The sequence below is a fragment of the Sebastes fasciatus genome, chromosome 14 (genome assembly GCF_043250625.1).
Source record: "Sebastes fasciatus isolate fSebFas1 chromosome 14, fSebFas1.pri, whole genome shotgun sequence".
NCBI lineage: Eukaryota > Metazoa > Chordata > Actinopteri > Perciformes > Sebastidae > Sebastes > Sebastes fasciatus.
Window position 1 is genome coordinate 23,695,370 of NC_133808.1, and position 22,402 is coordinate 23,717,771.

The window sequence follows — 22,402 nt, forward strand, 5'->3', positions numbered from 1 at the left end:
TAGACAATAATAAGATTTACACTTAGCTCAAACATGATCAGTCGATCGATCACAGAGGGATACATTTCTCTAATGACAGTACACTCAATAGAGCAGAATGCAATGCATTCATGTTGTGTTTTGCGCAAGATGTTAATTATAGGCAAGGCAATTTTATTGATATGGCATATTTCAGCAGGCAATTCAAATAAATAATCAAAAGCATTGAGACAAAGCGCAAAAGAAACACCTTAAAAAAGGACATTTATATACAATTAAAAACAGTAATTAAAAACCCAAGAGAATAGAAAATAAACACAAGTTAAAATAAAACAAGACAGTTATAATATATAAGATTAAAAATTGCATAATAATAGATTCATTTATAGACTGGTATCTTTTTAGAGGTGGTTGAAAGCAGTCATGGAAACGTATGAATGTAAATGTAGATAAGACAGGTATCAATATACAACTAAACCTCCAACGTCAGCACTTCATCACAAAATACTCATTCAACTGCCTCAGACGAAAAGATTAATTTAAGACACTATAGTGAATAAAGAACTTTCTACATGTCTACTGATCAACTAATAGCTATTTTTCCATATCCATCTACTCAACATTTGGGTATTACCATATATCTTATTGCTTAGATTTAATCAAATTAGATTAACTTGGAATATTTGGGCTTCTCCTTTGTTCAGTATTATGACTTTATTTCCAAGACACTGGTAAAAAAAAAAGCGTGTGACGAATGTCAGACTCAATTTTTCTCTCGACATCTGTACGTTCGTGTTCTGATAAGGTCACTGGGGCTCGTCTTGTCACTGCAGTCTTTTCTTCTTGCTCATAAGTCCTGTCTGTATCAGTCTTCATCACAGAAGGCATTGAATACTTGTCAGGAATAATATCAGTAGTATTTTGAGATCCTCCTAATTAGAACTGTATTGTAGGATGGAGGTTGTCACGACCATTGTTTAAAGGAGATATTCATGCAGAGGGCTATTCATACTTGATGAGTACATCAAATAGGACAAAGACACAAAACAGGTATTCAGTGCTATTCATTCTGAAGCCAAACATGCACCAAGAATACAAATGTGATAATCAAACTGATATGAAACTAAAAAAAGAGGGTAGTATTTAGGTGCTCAGGCTGTGCTCCACGCCCACTTATTCAATGTCAGCGCTTTTAAAAGAATAGCAGATAAATGCAATTAAATGATTATTCCTGAGTCTTGAATCGTTGGATGATGTTGTCTGTGGACACATGCAGTACAGCCTGTTTCCCTGCCCTTAAATTAAACTGATTTAAATTCCTGATACCTGTATCTCTTTGATCTTATCATCCATCCCTTCTACTTCAAGATGGATCAGAGTATCATCACTATGATATCAAAAGCATTTGATGTGGGATTCAGTATCAAAATGTGACATTTTGCTGCTGTGTTTACAGTATTTGACCAAACCAAAACTGGCTTACATAGGTGTTTAGGTGTTTGTCGTCACTAAACAGCGCACATATTCACAGACTGTACCGTACTTTGTCCATGAATGTGCACTGATTGGTGCAGAGGAGCCATTTATCGCTCATTCTGCAGAACAGTGTCCATCCATCTGAAAGGGAATTAGTTATCACAGGCCTACAGGGAGCCATTATAGACTATTGTTTCAGAGAATGGCTTACCCCAAGCTGCTTTGTGTTTGCTAGACGAGAAACATCAGAAGCAGAAGAGACAGTATGAAGGCAGGCTGAGAATGAGCTGCAGTTGGGGGTTTCATCTATCGTATAAACTACATTATATCAAGACTCCTTTCTTTATTTATTTTTGTCTGTCTCTAGCCTATGAAGATGGGCTATTATACACACATAATAGGCAGATGATGAGCATCCCCTCGCCTCCCCACCCTCATGTGACATGTGCATTAATTCAGACTCTTACCGAAACCATGTCTATATCAACCATTTCCAAAAAAACAGTAATCTGAATTATTAACCCTAAAAGCAAACCTTACTCCCAGAATATCCCTTTAAGGAAGCGCAACCTGCCAGAAAGACTCTACTTCCCAAAATATCTTCATTTTGAGGCTCAAAAATAAAACAGTAATATGTATTGTAAGCTCAACCTCATCATCATAATTTATTTAGAGAGGTGGAGAGTGCATAAAGAAGGACATGACATGCCACACTGACCAAGTAGCCAACTGAAGAAAAGTTTTCCTTCAAAATCAAAGTGTAAAAATATTCACAACATTTTTAGAAGATGTAAGATATAAACTGTACTCAAGCTATATAATGGTCCCTTTCAGAATTACCGATACGTTACATGAATATTTTAAGGTTCATGTGGACGAGGATAAAGTACTTCATATGTCGGTGTCTTAAAATAGCAGTGCACCATGTTTACCTAATTATATTTTGTATCTTGCCTGAATAATCAGTATGTGACATCTCCAGAGTAACCTGTAACCTACAGCTGTCAGACAAATAGAATAGATAGAGATACGATCATCTAACTCTGTATCCACTTTTAAAACAATTTTGAAAAAACATTTTTTTTAGGATAGCATTCCTATAAGGAGAAGACTGGGTCTAAATATATGTATATATACATCCGTTTCTGGATGCATGTGTACATTTATACACATTTATGTATATATACTGTATATTGGTTTTATCAACCATTTTACCACTTCTATTATTATTGATATGTTTTGTGATGTTCTGTTTTAGCAGTTACCATATCTTTTACTTTATTTATCTGCTTTTATTGTCTTGTGAAGCACTTTGTAACATCTGTTTTGAGAAGTGCTACATAAATAAATGTATTATTATTATTATTATTATTATTATTATTATTATCAATGTGTTGGAGTACAATTACAACATTATTATTGTTGTTGTTGTTTTATCACTATTTATTATCATGATTTATTTTTGTTATTTTTATTTTTATTTATTTTTATTTATATATATATATATATATTTTTTAATTTTAATTTTAATTTTTAATTTGATTTTCTTCTGCATCAGGGATGCAAGATCAAAAATTAGACGAAGCAAGATGTTATCCTGTTATCCTATTATTATTAATTATATTATTATAATTGTTGTTGTTGTTATTATCATTTTTTTATCATCACGATTTACTATCATGATTTTTTTTTTTTATTTAAAAAAAAAAAAAAAATCTTATTTTTTTATTTCTATTTTTTTTTTCATTTAATTATTTTTTTTTTTTTCATTTTAATTTCTACTTTTACTTTGATTTTCTTCTGCATCAGGGGACCCAAGATAAAAATGAAGATGAAGCAGGATGTTATCCTGTTATCCTATTATTATTATTTCTATTATTATAATTGTTGTAGTTGTTGTTGTTATTATCATTTTTTATTATCATGATTTACTATCATGATTTTTTTTTTTAAATTTAATTTAAAATTTTTTTTTTTTAATTTTTAATTTAAATTTAAAATTTTGAAATTTTTTATTATTATTATTATTTTTTTTTTTATTTTTACTTTTACTTCGATTTTTCTTCTGCATCAGGGGACCCAAGATAAAAATGAAGATGAAGCAGGATGTTATCCTGTTATCCTATTATTATTATTATTTGTATTATTATAATTGTTGTTGTTGTTTTTGTTATTATCATTTTTTTATCATCATGATTTACTATCATGATTTTTTTTAATTTATTTATTTTTTATTTTAATTTTATTTATTTTTATTTTTTTTTAATTTTAATTTTTACTTTTACTTTGATTTTCTTCTGCATCAGGTGACCCAAGATACAAATGAAGATGAAGCAGGATGTTATCCTGTTAACCTATTATTATTATTTTTATTATTATAATTGTTGTTGTTGTTTTTGTTATTATCATTTTTTATTATCATGATTTACTATCATGATTTTCTTTTTTTTTTAAATTAATTAAATTTTTTTTTTTTTAAATCTTAATTTAAATTTTAAGTTTTTTAATTTTTTATTACAGTTTTTCTCGATTGTTTACACACATTTTCTGAAAGCATGCCTCATACTCTCAGAACTCTACACACAAATCAAAAAAACACACACACAATGGGCAAAACCCCTCAATTCTCCTGCAAAATTAAACTTTACATTCAAAACAATGTAATTTCTTCTCAAAATGGTATTTTGTTTTCAAATGACACACACAAACCATCATATGAATAGACATTTATAAGAACCAGTTGAACACTGATGTGCTCAATGTAAAACACTATGATGAATGGAAAACACTTCTTCTCCATTCATCATGACTCAGGCCTTTTTTTTGTTCAGTGTTACACTTACTACAGACAGTACATACATAAGTGTGTTGTAAAATATTTTAGAATATTGTTTTTATACTCAGAATACACAAATACACGGTAACAAATATATTTTATTTTCCCCACAAAAACAATGTACACAGTGTACATCCCAACCAACACAAAGTTGCACATACAGTGGTCTACATACAAAACAACAGAAGAATTTACTGTATACAGTTACAGTAAAAAAAACAGTAAAAAAAACTATGCTGCATCCTCTCTTCTGTTTCGGTCTGGCCACAGCACCTCATCCACATCACAAGCAATGTTTGCCCTGGCCAAGCAGTGGGGGAAATATCGCTTAGCATGTCGAATCCAGCCATGAAAAGCATCAACTGATTGCTAATTGTTACACTGTGTGACAGGTGTTTGCCCATGTGATGAGTCAGTGTGCATAGTAGGGCAATTGACTTTAGAATTTTGAATGACAGTGTGTTCCTTGTGAAAATGAGATTTTCTTCATGAAAATTGTGCCAAATGCAGAGAATTGTGTGTAGTGTTCTGAAAAAAGTGTGTTTTAGAACTGCAATTTGAGTGTAAAGCAGGAATTGTGCTTGTAGTTTAGCAGAATTGGTTCAGGGGGTTGGTGCATGAGTTACATGTTGTGGTCATTGTGTGTCAAGTACCAATATTTGTGTGTAAACAATTGAGAAAAACTGTATTATTATTATTATTTGTTTTATTTTTACTTTTACTTCGATTTTTCTTCTGCATCAGGGGACCCAAGATAAAAATGAAGATGAAGCAGGATGTTATCCTGTTATCCTATTATTATTATTATTTGTATTATTATAATTGTTGTTGTTGTTTTTGTTATTATCATTTTTTTATCATCATGATTTACTATCATGATTTTTTTTTATTTATTTTTTTTTTTATTAATTTTTTTTTTTTTTATTTTTTCTTTAAATTTTTTTTTTTTATTCATTTTAATTTTTGATTTTACTTTGATTTTCTTCTGCTTCAGGGGACCCAAGATAAAAAATGAACAGCAGGATGTTATCCTGTTATTATTATTATTATTTTTATTATTATAATTGTTGTTTTTGTTGTTGTTATTATCATTTTTTATCATCATGATTTACCATCATGATTTTTTTTTTTAAATTTATTTGTAATTTTTAAATTTTAAATTTTAAATTTTTTTTTTTAAATTTTAAAATTTTTAATTATTTTCTTTTTTCCCCCTTTTTTAAATTTAAAGTTTTTTTTTTTTTTATTGTTTTTTTTTATTTTTACTTTTACTTTGATTTTCTTCTGCATCAGGGGACCCAAGATAAAAATGTAGATGAAGCAGGATGTTATCCTGTTATCCTATTTATATTAATTCTATTATTATAATTGTTGTTTTTGTTGTTGTTATTATCATTTTTTATCATCATGATTTACTGTCATGATTTTTTTTTTTTAAATGTATTTGTAATTTTTTTTTTTTAAATTTTTTTTTTTTTTTTTTTAAATTTTAAAATTTTTAATTATTTTCTTTTTTCCCCCTTTTTTAAATTTAAAGTTTTTTATTATCATTATTATTTTATTTTTATTTTTACTTTTACTTTGATTTTCTTCTGCATCAGGGGACCCAAGATAAAAATGTAGATGAAGCAGGATGTTATCATGTTATCCTATTATTATTATTTATATTATTATAATTGTTGTTTTTGTTGTTGTTATTATCATTTTTTATCATCATGATTTACTATCATGATTTCTTTATTTTTTTAAATTTTTTTTAAATTTCATTTAATTTTGTTATTTTTATATGTATTTCAATTTTTTACATTTTTCTTTCTTAATTTTTTTTTTTCAATTTTAATTTTTACTTTTACTTTGATTTTCTTCTGCATCAGGGGACCCAAGATAAACATGAAGATGAAGCAGGATGTTATGTTGCGCATGCGCAGTACCTCTATATATTCCTCCTAGCCTGTGAAGCTAACCAGCCAGACTGTAAGCTAGCACAGAAGATATAAACTAGACAAAGAAACCTTGTGAAGACAGACTGAGTGAAAAACAGTCTAAAGTAACGGAGGAGGGTGAAAGGAGCGACTGTGACACAAAACCTACATGCGTTACTCGATATATATGGAAGTATGAAATTGAAAGGTACGACGACAACCAGGTGTTTTATAACTTTTAGTGAGCCAGTCAGTGAGAGGCATTAGCTTCAGAGAGCTAGCTGCTAGTTAGCCTGCTGTTGTTTTCCCACCAGTGAGAGGTTAGCTACGTTAGCATCCTCTGTCACAGGCCCTTTGTGTTACACCGGCGTCTAAACAAGCATATTACCTTTTTAACGTGCAGCTAGTTTGTTTAGTAAATGTTATTATTGTGAATCAGACCAGTAACATGTGGACAGATTGTATTGTTATCATGTGTTGTGCTATGCTAGCTGAGCAGCTGCATTTGCGGTTAAGTTAACATTAATCTAGCTATCATTAATGTTAGCTTATGTTAGCTAAACACACACAGTATTGACAGATTAAGGGGATTTACTTGTTCCTTTTTCTTTAAATGACATTATTTGATTGCTAAACTATCTAAAAGGACGACAAGTGGTGAAGTGAAAATGGTGAGTTGATGATGGTTTTGGACATTAGTGTTGACACTTTAGCTGCTGAGCTGTTTCTTTCTAATGATTTCCATGTTTTGTATTAATTTAATTGTTCCTTTTTATTCAAATGTCAATTCTTGTGTAGCTAAACTAGTTAAATGACAAGTCTGGTGAAGTAAAAGCATGAATTGATGATGGTTTTGGACATTAGTGTTGACACTTTAGCTGATAATATTGAGCTGTTGCTTTCTAGTGATTTCCATGTTTTGTATTAAGGTTTAGTCACATCTCAAATAGCATATAGGTTAAGCTAATTAAAGATGTGATCATTTAACTCAACTTAATGCTAAGATTGTGCAAACTAGATGCCTCTCTTCAGAATAGCATCATTAGTTGATGATGGTTTTGGAAACGAGTGTTGACACTTTAGCTGTTGCTTTCTAGTGATTTCCATGTTTTTGTATTAAAGGTTTAGTCACATCTAGTTGCTGACATCCTCGAATAGCATCATAGGTTAAGCTAATTAAAGATGCGATCATTTAACTCTCAACTTAATGCTAAGATTGTGCAAACTAGGCTAGCTGGCTAGATGCCTCTCTTCAGGATAGCATCATTAGTTGTTGTGTTATTAAAGGCGAGGGTTCCTAATGCTAATGTGTTAGCCAAACAAAAGTTGTGCAGGTGAATTAATAACATACTAGCTTATAGGCCTGGACAGTCAGTGGCATGCTAGACTATAGGATAAAACATTAATTGAACATGCCTAAGGCCTATACACTAGCAATGGGAGCTATCATAACCCACACTTTTTTAATAACGTGGCGTTTTTGATTGGTTTGAAAGCTGTAGTGGTGTCACTTTATTGTCTAATTTATACCCCTGGTTTATTGTGAGAACTGTGGCTTTATTTGCTATATGCTTTCAGTGGCTATCTTGAATTGCTTTTACCTCTGGTTGATCAGATAAATTTTCTATGCCCTAATGTATGTGTTTTTTTTTTTCTTTTCTTCCTAGAGTGGAACATGAAGATGGGGCCATGAAGGATCCTGTGATAACTTAGGAAAAAACTGCATCTTTGTACATTTCAACCATTCAAGAGGTGATGAGGAGATTTCCTACATTTCCTTGCTGATGCTGCATGATTCAGTTGTCATAGTTACCATTAAAGCTAAAAGTGGTTCAATTTGCTGCAGTGTGCTGCAAAACAAGTTGTTTAACTTGCAAGCAAATGGTAAATGGACTTGCATTTATATAGCGCTTTTCTAGTCTTCCGACCACTCAAAGCTCTTTACACTACATGTCAGCATTCACACACACACGTTCATGCACTGATGGCGGGGGCTGCTAAGGTGCCAACCTTGCCCATCAGGATCTAATCTAAATACTCATTCACACACCGATGGCTATGCCTTTGGAAGCAATTTGGGGTTAAGTGTCTTGCTCAAGAACACATCGACATGTGACCCGGAGCAGCCGGGGATCAAACCACCGACCTTCCGCTTGGTGGACGACCTGCTCTACTCTCTGAGTCACAGCCTCCCACCAAATATCTGTATACTGACTATAATCACTTGGCTTGAGGTCTGTTCCTCTATTCTGTCAATGATACTTCATGTGATTTACAAAGCAACGACGTAAAATGCCCTTTTATAGTCCCTGCTAACATGGTCATAAGTGCACATTATCCAAAAATTTCAATATTTATAGCCTCAAACAGAATCTTAAATAGGAATGAAAGAGATTTGTTTTATGTAAACAAAGGAGAAAAGCTGTCCCAGTGAATACACACACACAAAACAAGTCATATCACATGCGAGTTGAGTTTTACTCTGGGAAGCTAGGGTTCCTGCAGTGTATGTTGTAAATCACATGGCGGGATAGTCGCACAGAAAGAAAGTGAACTCTGGGGAAGAGAGATGGTGGAAGAGCAGTACAGTGTTGTCTCTTCTCTGCATTTGTCTTCTTGCAATGGAACCACTCTTTTTGTGATTGTTGCATCAGGCCATGCCTCTGTGTACAATATGTTGAAAATCGGTGTAAAGTATAAATTGGAAGTAAAGACCTGATTGTCTTACGTTTGTAGGTTTATGCTTCTATCCTCATTTGACAGCTGTCCAAAAAAGTCTGGACCAAGTTTATGCCTATTGAGAATAATTGGAAATCCCTTACTCTGAGATGGCTTGATCAGAGGGATGACAGGGGTGTATAGGCTTTGATAGGAACTTCACTTTGTGAGAAAGATGAAATGAAATGTGCTGACTTTCTTAAAGGGAATGTGTCCCCTTAGTGTCAAGTGAGGATGGAACATTAAAGACTTGCAAATGTGATTCTGCTATAGCAAACATGTGCCTGTGTGAACATGGCAGTTTTTTTGTTGGCTTTGGTGTGCTGCTGGCTTAATAGTTGGGCTGTTTAAATTAAATGAAATTGGCACGTTTCCACATGAAAAATGGCTGTTATATGACTAAAACAACATGTTGCATTTGCTTTAATCACCATTATCCGCACAGGTTTAGTTACTTGCCATAGCCTAGCCTGTAACTGACCGTTAGGCCTATACAGGGGTGACCGAACAGCACTGTTTAGTACCTACCAAATTCACCTCACCATGTCAACAGTGTGACATGAGAAGTTGTTTTTCCACAGTGTGTTTCCAGTCAAACTGCCCAGATAACAATCCATTTGTGTCCTACTTCCTCTGCTCAATAACAAAATGAATCAGTTTAAAATCTTTGCACATGAACACACAAGTGGGAACTAAAGACAAAGTGTAACCAGGTGTCATTGTTAGCTTGTGATTGGTTACAGGGTGCCCCATCATTTGAAAATCACACTTCAAGCTCAAGTATACATTCATTTAGCAACACCACTGTGATCGACAGCTGTCCAAATTTGTGCCAAGTTGATTTTCTGTCAACATGCAACCATCACATTGTTGTTACTTATTTTAAAGTCCTGTTTTTTTACCTGTTTTATATGCATATCAGGTATGCAATATTTTATAAGTATTAACAACCTCCCTGTGGAATTTACTAGAGAGCAAATACCCTTCGAGTATACTTTTATGTAAAGAGTAGCTTATATTTTACTACAAAATAATGGCATTGTTCCAGCGAAAAAATTATTTGTTTTTAACGAAACACTAGCGGTAGGACCTGAGGATGGTTGGTCTGTCTGAACATTCATCTAGCTAGTTTCACTCTCGGAAAGCGTTTCCGTCACACTCTTGTGCGGTTCATTTTTGATGGCCATTCAAACGTTTCAAATTTAACGGAACAGCCAATTGATTTGAATGATGTGTCTTCAACTCCCTTATTCTTAGGTGTTTGCAAAGTTATTGGAAATAAAAGAATAGGTTCACCATTTTTTAAGTCTGTCTTAAAACAATAGTCAAGTGCCCATGTGAACATTCAAACAGGTTTTACTTGCTGTAATTATTCCTCCTTTTCATACTGGCCATGAAGAGAACCCTTTCTTCTGTGTTTCAATGTAGATTATGGGGGACAAAATCTGCAGTCCTGGTTCTATATAAAAATATACTCCACAGATTATCTGAAGCTTAATATGAGGAGCTGTCTTGATATATACAAATCAAGTGTGTATCTTCCAAAGTTAAAGTCTCCTTGGTACACAAATTCCCTGTTTTTCCACTGCAGCTCAACAATTGCTCACTGTATGAAAGGACTGTGGATTTTGTCCTCCATCACTTACACTGGAAGTGCGTTAAGAGGGGATCATTTAATGGCCAGGATGAACTGGAGCAATGATTATAGAAGCAAGACCTTTTTCAATGTTTATATGGGCACCTGACTATTGTTTTATCCTAGCAATGCACATCTTTTTGCCTTTGAGGACATGAAAAGTTGGCTGCAGTAATCGGTTGTTGGCTTTTTTTAACAACCCCGACTGCCCAAACACACCCATGTCTGCAATATGCGAATGCCGTCATTTTATTGGTTATTTTGGTTGGTTGAGAATAGCTTTGCTTAAGATGTGAGGATGATGGGCATTTATGTGGCCACATAGTCAGGGACTGTGAGATGGCAGAAGCTGTGTCGTTAGTCCATTCTACATTTAAGGAGGCACTTGTTTTTACATAATCCCAGAACATACAATTTACTATGTAGCATGGATGCATTTGCAATATGAATCAATGCACATACTAAAACCTGCAGTAGAAAGAATGTGTGTTGTTGTCCTATTGTCCAATAGTTAAACTAATTTCAGAAATTGGGTGTCAGGTGTCATCGAAGCACCAGACTGCAGGATACAGTGAGGCTATTTTTGCATCACATTTGGTAGCAATTAGAATACAAGCAGATTCAAATCATGTGAAGTATTTTACCATCTTGATTATTTTTTTTGTCAGGCTTATTCTGACCAAACAGTTTAAAAGGGGAATTTATTCCATATGTGTAATTTATGCTGTTTAAATTAACGTTACTTATTGTTTTCTTGGAATGATTAGTGCTTTAAGGACAGAAAGTGAGTGGTACCCCGAAGCCAGTGATGTCACGGGTTCCCACCCCTCCTCCTCCTGGGGAGATGTCAAGTGGACCTGTGGCAGAAAGCTGGTGTTACACACAGGTATGAGCATAACTAAACTCTTGAATCATATTCAATACACAAAGGTGATAGAATTGATCATGTTTTAGCTTAATAATTTCAAATTATGTCACGCTACTGTACTGATATTTAATTCCCAGCTTTTTTATTTTCCTCTCTATGTTAGTGAGCATTTTTTGCAGCAGACAATTTGACATCTCATGGTAGGAAAAGCACAGGTGGTAATAATAACATTAACATTGGCTCATGCTGCGTTCCATTTGAACTGGGAAGTCTAAATTTCCGAGTTGGAAAGTTCAACTGGAACGCCCCCTGAAGTTGGATTTCTGACTCGGAAAGTCGGACGAACCTCACAAACCTCAAAATCCGAGATGCCTGCTCCGCCCATCAACAGTAAAAAAGCTGTAGTAATATACTGTTTATTAGCACTTCTATCTAATTTGTGTCTCATTAAATCAGTCGTACACACAGTACTGTCCAATTTCTATCTGTGGACACGTTGCTACGGTGTTTTGTGCGCAAAATACTGACCTAATGCGTTATTATGAACTGGTATTAATAACAATGGTTAACCTGGCTGGAGCAAACCCCAAAAGTTTTCCGACTTAATTTTACTGGAACGCCTTCAACTCGGCTGTGGCGTCATTCCCAGCTCTGACTTCTGATTTCCGAGGTAAATGGAACGCAGCATCAGTTCCAGCATGCACAATACCAGGACCCAGAAACTAAAGCAGCTACATGGAATTCACCTATCATTAATTTTATTATTTACATGTCTGTTTTTCCTACTGTGATATTTGAAAATGTCTTCTGTCAAAAAGCTATCTGTATAATTCAAATTACTGTAATCTAGGGTGGACAGCCCCCCCCCAAAAAATACCTATTGGGCTACAGTATCTGAACTGTCATGCAAAGCCATACAATTCCTCAATTATTTGTTACTGTATTTCAAAAATGAAAAAAAAAACAACACAAAGAGCTTTGGTCTGATCGTTCTTCATGTTTTTTCTTCCAAGGTCAAAGTTGTGAAGTTTTCGTACATGTGGACCATAAACAACTTTAGTTTTTGCAGAGAAGAAATGGGGGAGGTGTTGAAGAGCTCCACCTTCTCCTCTGGCCCTAATGACAAGATGAAATGGTTAGTACTCAAGCTAAACCCCCTCCCTCTTAATGTGTTTGTTTGCAGGTTTTTTTTATAGTTTATGAATAATTGTTTCAGTTCAGACTTTTGGAAAATCACAGTCATGCTTAGCTTTTTGCATTTATCCAATTTTATCTCATCCAGTTTCACGTTCTTGTATTTTCCAAAACACAAACATGACTGTCATTAAAAAGTCTGCATGTTTTGTTTTACTGTGGGAACTCTGCACACAAGTGATAATTACAGTCTCTCAAAGCGAGAGAGAATCACCCCTGAAGGCTCGTCACAGTCTTGTGTTCTGACAAAAGGTGCTAAAAGCAGTTAAGACTGTCTTCGTTCTAGTTTGTAATGTTACTGATGTGCTGCGTTGTCTGATTTTCTTGCCAGGTGTCTGCGAGTCAATCCAAAGGGACTTGATGATGAAAGCAAAGATTATCTGTCACTGTATTTACTTCTTGTTAGTTGTCCAAAAAGTGAAGTCAGAGCAAAGTTCAAGTTTTCTTTGCTGAACGCTAAAAGAGAGGAGACAAAAGCGATGGGTGAGTACAAGCAATCAGAACCACATATTGTTATACTCTGTATTATGTGTTCCTTTAATACTTCCACTTTTATTAATTTCTCAAACAAAAACACAATATCAAGACTTGCTATTATTTTCTTTTCGTTACAGAAAGCCAAAGAGCATATAGATTTGTCCAAGGCAAAGACTGGGGCTTCAAAAAATTTATAAGGAGAGATTTCCTCCTTGATGAAGCCAATGGACTCTTACCTGACGACAAGCTCACCCTGTTCTGTGAGGTAATTATCATTTATTCTTCAAATGAATTAGTCTTTTTTTTATGAATGCTATAATTTGACAGACTTTCCTCACTTCTACTTCCAATGATGGTGTAAAATGGTGTACGCAACGATACTAAAAAAAATGTTTTTTTGATGGGTGAATAGGAGAGACTTTTTTTTATTGACTTGGTGACTCATTTTGGGAGATTATCGATTGGGCTGGCACACATTCTCCTTCTCGTCCGTACTCCTCGTCCGTCCACACAGCACAGCAACTTTCAATTCTGTATAATGTTTTGGTTTAGGGGACAAAATATACCATCTGGTACCAGGTTTTATGCTGGCCGTTAATATTTCAGAATTCCTGCCATATAGAACAACTACCGGACATGTGTTTTAAATAATATAATAGCATACATTTGACATAACTTGAAATAAGTTAAATGAAGAAGCGGTCTAAAAAATAAGATAGTAGGCTGGTCGCTCCGATTTCCACGTTTGTCGAATTCAAAATTGTGTTGCTCGTAGGGCTGTAGCCTACCGAATAGTTTGAAGCTTCATTCATAACGTTGACATTCAAATTATTATTAATACCTCACCGAAACATTGCGTTCAGTCCACCTTCTCTTCCCCTCTCTGTCTCTTTCGCATAAAGGCTTTTACACACCGGCAGTGTTTTTTATTGCGTTTAATTAACTTTACAATATATTTTTTCGAACTGTTATTTTTTGTCATTAATACTTTCACACAGAACACAAATATTATATGAAAGCGGCAACGAGGTTGATTTTTTTTTTTGGCTTTCACTACACGAATAAAGGCATCAGCCACTCACATAGTGCTGAACAGGTTGAGTTTCACCGGCAAACTTTATTACTCCTTTCAACCTTGACAAAGGCAGCCCAGTCCAGATCCACTCCTTCCGTTCTTACCTTTCATAATAAAAGCCCTAGACATATAATATTTGCAGTTGAGTATTTCGCATTTTTCGTGTCGTTTATCATCACGCCTCCGGTGTAAAAAAGGTTTAGGATGGTTTTTTTCCATTACAATTGGCCCATTTTGAGGTGTTTCTGTTTAGCTTCGGTTATCCTCATTTTCATTGCATACCAGTGCCTGTGTGTTACTGAGCTGCTGTTGTGTTTATGTGGCATAAAAATTACTGAATCGTTTCATTGATTCTTTGATGAAAGCATCAAAATCACATCACTGTTGGATTGAAGCATTTATACCCCTAGTGTAACCTTAAGTGAATCAAGGCTTGAGTCTCTTAATTCTTGTTATGACCAGTTTACACCTGCATGTAAGCCGTCGTGCCATTTTAACTACAAACACATTGTTGGCATTTGCTTCAAATGACATTAACTTAGGAAGTGAAATGTTTCCTCCATCTTAAAGTCATTTACAATGATGCTTGTTTTCAAAATAATTGAATTCAGTGTGTCAAGAAGGATAAACGTCTCCTAAAATGTTCTTTCAAGGGACAAGTTAAATGAAGTGTCAATGGGTTTTGATGTAAATGCATTTGGCCAAACACGGCCAGGACCAGACAGTGTGCCAGACAGACGGCACTTGCAGAGATTCAACAATTTCAGGGAAATTGCCACTTTGATAAACAAATTGCTTTCAAATTAAAGACAAAATGCCTTTCCTCATCAGTTAGGTGTTGCAGCAAAGTTAATTAATTTTGGTTTCAAGTGGTTATGTTTTTGCAAGCAAGAGGTTCCTCAGTCTTGAAAATATGTTTTAAGAGGAGCAAATTAAAAATAAATTAGACCGTTCTCCAATGCAGCGAAACATATTTGCGGTTGGATTTGTTAGGATGTTTATCCTCGACGAGACTGCTTCAGCACGTTGTTCTCTCTGTGATGTTTCTCCATGTACAGGTAAGCGTTGTCCAGGACTCGGTTAACATTTCGGGCCAGTCCAACATGAACATGCTGAAGGTACCGGAGTGTCAGCTGTCTGATGACCTGGGGAACCTGTGGGAGTGTTCACGCTTCACAGACTGCAGCCTCTACGTGGGAGGGCAGGAGTTCAAAGCCCACAAATCCATCCTAGCAGGTAAGACCGTCCCCAGACCCGGCACTTTAGCAAGCAGCAACCAGGAGAGAAGCCCCCCCAAAATGGCCCTAGCAAGACACGTCTATGCCTCTTCTTAATGGCCTCTCGTGGAGAGCTATAAGCACCTCAAAAGGCTACAGTGGGTCTGTGTTCCTGGCTTGATTTGTAGCAGCCTAGTTCTGCAGTGGGCGCTAATCCCCTCTACCCCTGCTTGGCCCTGCTTGACCCAGATGACTGTAGGATCCAGGAGATTGAGAGGCTGGCTCCCCTCTCCAGCTTGTCTCCATTAGACATGGTGGCAGCTGCAGTGGTCAGGGGGAAATGCTGACGAAGTGGCAGCTAAACGGATTTAGCAAGATATTAAGACTGTCATAGTTCAATACTGATGTTTTGTGCTTGTTTTTTTTTATGTAAGACAACTGTATTCCATAGTGTTTAATCAAAGCTCCTTTTAGGTCTTAAAGAATACAAAGAATAAAATTATTTTCATCGACAACTAATCAGACGATTATTTTCTCGATTAATTGATTAGTTGTTTGGTCTATAAAATGGTAAAAAATGTCGATCAGTGTTTTCCAAAGCCCAAGATGACGTCCTCAAATATCTTGTTTTGTCCACAACTCAAATATATTCATTTTATTGTCATAGTGGAGTAAAGAAACCAGAAAATATTCACATTTAAGAAGCTGGAATCAGATCATTTTGACTTTTAATTCTTAAAAAATTACTCGAACCGATTTATCAATTATCAAAATAGTTGGCGATTAATTTAATAGTTGACAACTAATCGAATAATCGTTGCAGCTCTAATACAAACTGTTGATTTGGTGTGCTTATATGCTTAATAAGATGTCGACTGGTCATTATATTTATGTGTTCAATATATTTTTTTTCAACAGCACGGTCACCGGTCTTTAATGCTATGTTTGAACATGAAATGGAGGAGAGTAAAAAGGTAAGGCTGCTTCTTGTCATGTTACTTTTTCCTGACTACTATGGCACAATGCTATTCTTCCTGTATACTGTATACAGTAATCATTGCTCAATTTGTCATGATTAAACACTCATCGTTTTAACTCGGTGGTAATGAGTCATCTTAATGGAATATTTTCCAGTTGCCAAGTTCAAATTGAGTCATACACAAACCTCTTCCCTTGCAGAACCGTGTTGACATCAGTGACGTGGACCCGGATGTCTTTAAGGAAATGATGGGCTTCATTTATACGGGAAAGGCCCCGAACCTGGAGAAGATGGCAGACAATTTGCTGGCAGCTGCAGATAAAGTAAGTACCCAAGTAATTGAAACTTTTGCAAATATGTTTTGCAAACATCTACCTTCCACTTCCTTTTGATGGCAGAAGAAAGGCTTCCTTTATTTCGGCTTTATTTGGCCGATCGTTTTCATTCAATTTTACGCATTGCTTCAGTTTGTAAGTTAAATGCCATGTAAAAATGTTACCTGATAAATGCTGTTTATCTGAGCTCATGCCAACTGCCCTACCCTGAAATTATCTTGGGACACAACTCTGATAAACAGGTAGCTTTTTTTTATCACTATGACACTTAGACCTATCAACTCTACCGAAATAATTGAGATGAGAATTTGAGTTTTTATCAAAAATATTGCACTTTCATTTTACATTTATTTTAAAACAGTTTTTGTTGTGTTTTTTTTCAATTAATTCACACATAATGATGTTTTTGTCATAAATGCTTTCTCACAAAACGTGAATAAACAACGTATTTTTTTTTTTTTCAGAATAAGGTCAATTTTTGGAGCTGAGCTTTCTATGCCTTCTGTTCCTACCGTTTGACAATACAAGTATCACAATTACAGTATTTCCTCACGCCCCCATTATGTAAAGGCCTTAAGACATGTGTATCACCACGTGGTATTATGTTAAGTTAGTCATAACATCAGGTCTTTTAAACTCTGAAACAGTAATGCTGAAGCTAACTTACTACTAGTAATTAAGTGGGATGTAGTCATGGACAGTCATGTACCTCACTGTTTCTCCAACGGTAAGCCTGGACTTCAGTGTTTTGGAGCCTCTAGTGAGTGGAGAGCACAGCACTGTATGTAAGTCAATGAGGCTAAAAGGCTGATGTGGTGTGTTGTGTAATTACACAGCTGTTAGGCTGCATCATATGTGATGTAATTTCAGTATTGATAACCCATAAAAAATATAGTCTGCTTCAGTCCCCCCATCCCCGCCCATCATTAGAACATGCTTATTCAGGGTGTGAAAAATGTAGAATTCAATAATACAGCTCTCTTCGACACATGCTGCTGTGTATTTGTGAAGCTTGTAATTAAACATCTGTGGAGACTGTCAGAAAAGTGCTGATTCAAGTTAACAGAAATGATTGAGGACGTAGTAACTGATGTGGTTTCTATTATATGTAGGCGTGCGTCAATAATGAGAATTTACTGTCCATTATCTTGGTAACAAACATGATCATGTTACTGAAATAAGATTTCATTTTTTAACAATATGGAAAAAACTGATAGTCGAATATGAAAATTAATATTCGATTCGCAAGTAGGAAACTTACAGGCGATCTCTCTCCAGCCGGCTGCCACTTTGTTTAGATTTTTCCAGTGAAATGTGGAGGTATCGTATAGATAAAAGACAAAAGTTCAGCTCGTCCTGCGACGCAGTGCTGCATCGACCACGGCCAGTTAGGACACGGTGTCATGAACGTAATGCACAAAAATAGATATTTGAATATGTCGAACCTATGTGTTTTTTTTAGAACAAATATGCAAATTTTGATAGCCCTATTTTCTTCCATGTGTCATTATGTTGCCAGTGGATGTACATATTTTGTAGCCCCATTTTGCAGCTCATGTTAGATTGCATTTCTTATCAATGCAGCTTTATATGTGTGAGAAATATTTCTTGGGGGACTGTAATATGAAGAACCCACCCAAATCCTTTTTAAACATTACTATTTTCTTTCACCAGTTCACTGTAGGGATCAAGGAAGTTTTATTGTCATTCCAGAACATGTTGATACATGAAAGGGAACAAAATATAATACTCAGGTCCGGGAATAAGAAGGCAATAATACATAATAATAATTTAAAAAGCAATAAAAATCAACTATAACAAATATAAAAGACATGAACAGAGTTCAACAGTTTCATAGCTTCTGGAAAGAAGCTGTTCTTTAACCTGGTGGATCATGATTTTTGATTTTTCGAATAATCATTCAATTATTTAAAAAAAAATCAAATAGTTTATGCGACTATTGTCATATCTTAAAAAATATATTTTTTCGAAAAATGATCGACTATTTCGCAGTGATTTTTCGAATAGTAATTTTGCTTGCACATCCCTAGTTTACAGATGACTTCCCCTCCTTTTAGGGTAAGCTAACTGTATTATGAATATAGCACTGATCAATAATTTGATGGATGATTTTTTACTGAATAGTGAACCAGAATATTGAGCAACAACCTTACTGCCTCCTCCAAAATCACTCCAATCATCGCTAAAGTGATAAATCACGTACACCGTGTGGTGAAATTCCTGTTTTTTTTTAATATTACAGGAACCTGCTGATTGGACATTTTGGGTTCTGGTCATTTCTTTCCCGTTCCTTGTAGAGTTATAATCATTAAAAACTAGATTGCAACTGTTGAGACAAAACCTCAAACCACGGGGCTCCACTTTGCATCCAGGGTGTAACCACTGCGTTTGTGTCCCCCCCCCTCTTTTCATCCAACCCCCCAACCCCAGTACGCTCTGGAGCGTTTAAAGGTCATGTGTGAAGAGGCCTTGTGCAACAGCCTTTCAGTGGAGAATGTGGCCGACACCCTCATCCTAGCAGACTTGCACAGTGCCGAGCAGCTCAAAGCACAAGCCATAGATTTTATCAACAGGCAAGTATCGCAAAAAAAAAAAAAACCTCCAGTGATAAATTCCTGCTGCCATTTCTGTTTACCAGCCCTGAATGCTTACCTTTTTATCTCCTTGCCATAGGTGCAGTGTCCTGAGACAGCTGGGCTGTAAAGATGGAAAGAACTGGAATAGCAAGTATGTAATTAGCTGATATATGTGACACAAGATTAATAACACGCTCTTATCTCTTCCCCCAACCAGATGCATTAGAATTCATTGTTTTAGCCCAGGCAGACAGAGTGCTATTTGCCTTTTCAGTTTGAAGCTCCATATCTTTGTATCCAAGTTATTAATAGACTCATACCTGGATAAACCCTGGAAATGGAATATTTGTCGAATTTAAAAAAGAAGGGAGGTGGTCGCCATGGGAAGTTTTCTCTTTTTGGATGATGTAGTGTGTTATGATAGGACACCTTGAAGTGTTGAACTTAACTTGTTGTATTCAACACGTGAAGACGTTCTAATCCTGCATGCACAGAAAAGCACTAATGGCCCTTTTCAAGTTTACCGTTGCAACTCGCATATCAAGTGCCCCCTTATTTGCTTCGTCATTACGATCTCATTTATGTTTATTGATTTTTAATGTGCACATTCTCATGTCTCGAGTGTTAACTCCATTCTGCCTGTGCTTACAGTCATGCTACAGACATAATGGAGACTGCAGGCTGGAAGTCAATGATCCAATCCCATCCTCACTTGGTAGCCGAGGCCTTCCGTGCCCTGGCTTCAGCACAGTGCCCACCCTTTGGTCTTCCCAGGAAGCGTCTAAAACAGTCCTGACCGCCTGACTGTGCCCCAGGACTTTACTGGAGGTGTGAAGCATGGGTTTACAAAGGAAGGACTAGCGAGGGTACCACTCTTTATTTCCACCAAAACTGAACACACTTGAATAAAGAAGAGTGGAGCTTTCTGGCCAGGGATTTGGGGAGGCTGGCACTTGGACGACTGACATCCGTGGATTGGGGGGAAAAAATTGGTAAAATTGGTGTCGCTTGCTTGCTTTGCTGCCCCAACTGAATTCAGTTCAGCCCGGGTAGCAAGTCAAGCTGTCTGCTACTGTTTTTTTTCCTGTAATTTTAAAAATGGCCTTAATATATCTGCCATTGCTCTGGAGCTGCTCCAGAGTACTTTGTCTATTTTACTCTGTGCCTGCCTTGTCACAAAGACCAGGCCCTCCTCCAGGTTGCACTAGTTCCCATGAATAGTCATTTTGATATGGAGTTCTATAGGAACGTAACAAAGGTTTAACTAAATGGGAAATATTATATATTTGTAATGTTTAGCCCGTTTTGTGACTAGACATTAAAAAGCATGAACACTTTCAGTGCAAGGTCAGTTCTTTACACTTTTTAAAAGATGTGTATGCCCCATATTGATGGCACCATTTCTATGTAAATGACAGTTGAACCATCTTCAGAAGACCAGTGTACAAGAAAGTCTGTTCTATTGCATATTTGTGGGGGAAATTGTAATCTGCCATTATGAAGACCCAGTGTCAATCCTTATAACACGCGTAAGACGGAAAAAAAGTGTCTATACTTTGGCCCTAATATATAAAACCATTGGAAGTATTTACTCAGTCTCCCATTTGAATGACATCTTCCAGATCATACGTCTGTGAACCGTTCTAGATTAAATTTTGAGAATCTCTGTCCTTTAGTATCGCCAACTTGCAAATATTATATATTCTCAATATATTGTGGTTAACTAAAAGTGGAGAGACTAATGCATGGTCATGTTATTGTCAAAGAAAGTGTCCAAGTACCAATTTTGTTTTTAACAATTTATTTTCTGCAATTATCTGACATTTTTGTGCAGAATGAAATTAATTGAGTATGTGCAAAAATTTCCTCTTTAACATGCTTGGATATTTGTAGGATGCTGAGCATCACTTCTACTGGCAATGTTATTCTGTGTTTGAATGGGGGGGGTTGTCATGTTTATTCAGTCCGTCTCGTATGTAGTGTGGTGTGACCGACACTTCAGAGGATTTTGTAAATTAAAAGAGTAGCATCGTTTTTACATGATATTACTCATCATTCAGAGTCATGTTGAGATGTTGAAACTTCTTTTGTTTGGAAGCAAAAAAGATGAAGTTGTTGTCTGCAAGAATGCCTGCATTAACCCATTAAACCATTTTCCAGCAGTCTGAAGAAGCCCAGGGTTTTTGTTGTTATGTGACGAGATGTCAGTTAAAGGAAGGGCGACTATTATCCATACTGTTTCTTTTTAATGGTCGTGTTAATGCATACTAGTGTCAGGCTGAGGTGATTATTTTTGTTTTCCACTCTCTCCCCGCTGGTTTTCTTTTCATTATAAGATTAGAAAACAACACCGTGATAATCAAAAGAAAATGTGCTTAAACTGGATTAGCATAGTAACATGTTTAACGTTGAACCTTTTTCACAGCACATGAAAGTCTCTTGTTTTATGTGCCAATGCTCGGCACAGGCTCTAATTAAAGTGAACGCGGGGCTGCTCTTTCCTGCTGGAACAGAGACGTCTTCATCAGCAGCTTGCTGATCCTCGTCCGCCCCTCTCAGCACAGATCCTAGGAAGAGACCCGATACCATCTCTGCTTTAGGACGCCTCTCCAACCTTTTATCTCCCTCTTTTCGCTTCCCTCCGCTAACTGTTGTGCTTGAAAGAGAAGCTGCCTGCGGTGGCGTCGTCACAACTGAGAATTTGTTCATTTGGATCGCAGGAAATGAGATTGTTAAAGAGGCAGTAGATGCTTTAATATAAATATGGGCTTGGTGAAATTGGTCAATTTTGATGTTTATTTATACGTCATATGAGTGCAAATAACAAAATGAGGCTGCAGTAGAGTGTCCTGATTTACAGATGCCACTATTTCCACCATAAATAAGTGATGGATTAAAGAAACACTATTATTAATATGGTGCTCAATGCATCCCAGGAGGTATTTTGTGATAAACTCTAAGATGCTCTTAACTACTGTGCTTTCCTCAGACTCATCTGCTTAAGTACGATGTTTTCTTGATTTCCCAGGATGTATTTTGACAAACCCAGTGAAGGGTCAGGATCTTGTCAAAGCCAGCTGTGAAGTACATGTG

General features: G+C 35.8%; 1 protein-coding gene across 1 annotated transcript; it reads left to right on the forward strand.

The window, feature by feature from the left end:
• The first annotated feature begins 6,260 nt into the window (after positions 1–6,260).
• spopla (speckle type BTB/POZ protein like a) lies at positions 6,261–21,471 on the forward strand. The gene is made up of 12 exons (XM_074659759.1): positions 6,261–6,421; positions 7,881–7,965; positions 11,335–11,453; positions 12,449–12,570; positions 12,961–13,112; positions 13,244–13,371; positions 15,240–15,417; positions 16,317–16,372; positions 16,578–16,700; positions 19,164–19,306; positions 19,407–19,460; positions 19,961–21,471. The coding sequence occupies exons 3-12, from the start codon at positions 11,376–11,378 to the stop codon at positions 20,103–20,105; spliced, it is 1,179 nt and encodes a 392-aa protein (XP_074515860.1). The 5' UTR covers positions 6,261–6,421; positions 7,881–7,965; positions 11,335–11,375; the 3' UTR covers positions 20,106–21,471.
• Positions 21,472–22,402: the final 931 nt, after the last annotated feature.

Bases quoted from the DNA above. Each gene is read 5' to 3' on its own strand.
- spopla (XM_074659759.1), top strand. From the start codon at position 11,376: ATGTCACGGGTTCCCACCCCTCCTCCTCCTGGGGAGATGTCAAGTGGA. The intron at 12,571-12,960 runs GTTAGTACTCAA...TTTTCTTGCCAG, and splicing joins CCTAATGACAAGATGAAATG to GTGTCTGCGAGTCAATCCAA. The intron at 19,461-19,960 runs GTATGTAATTAG...CTGTGCTTACAG, and splicing joins GGAAAGAACTGGAATAGCAA to TCATGCTACAGACATAATGG.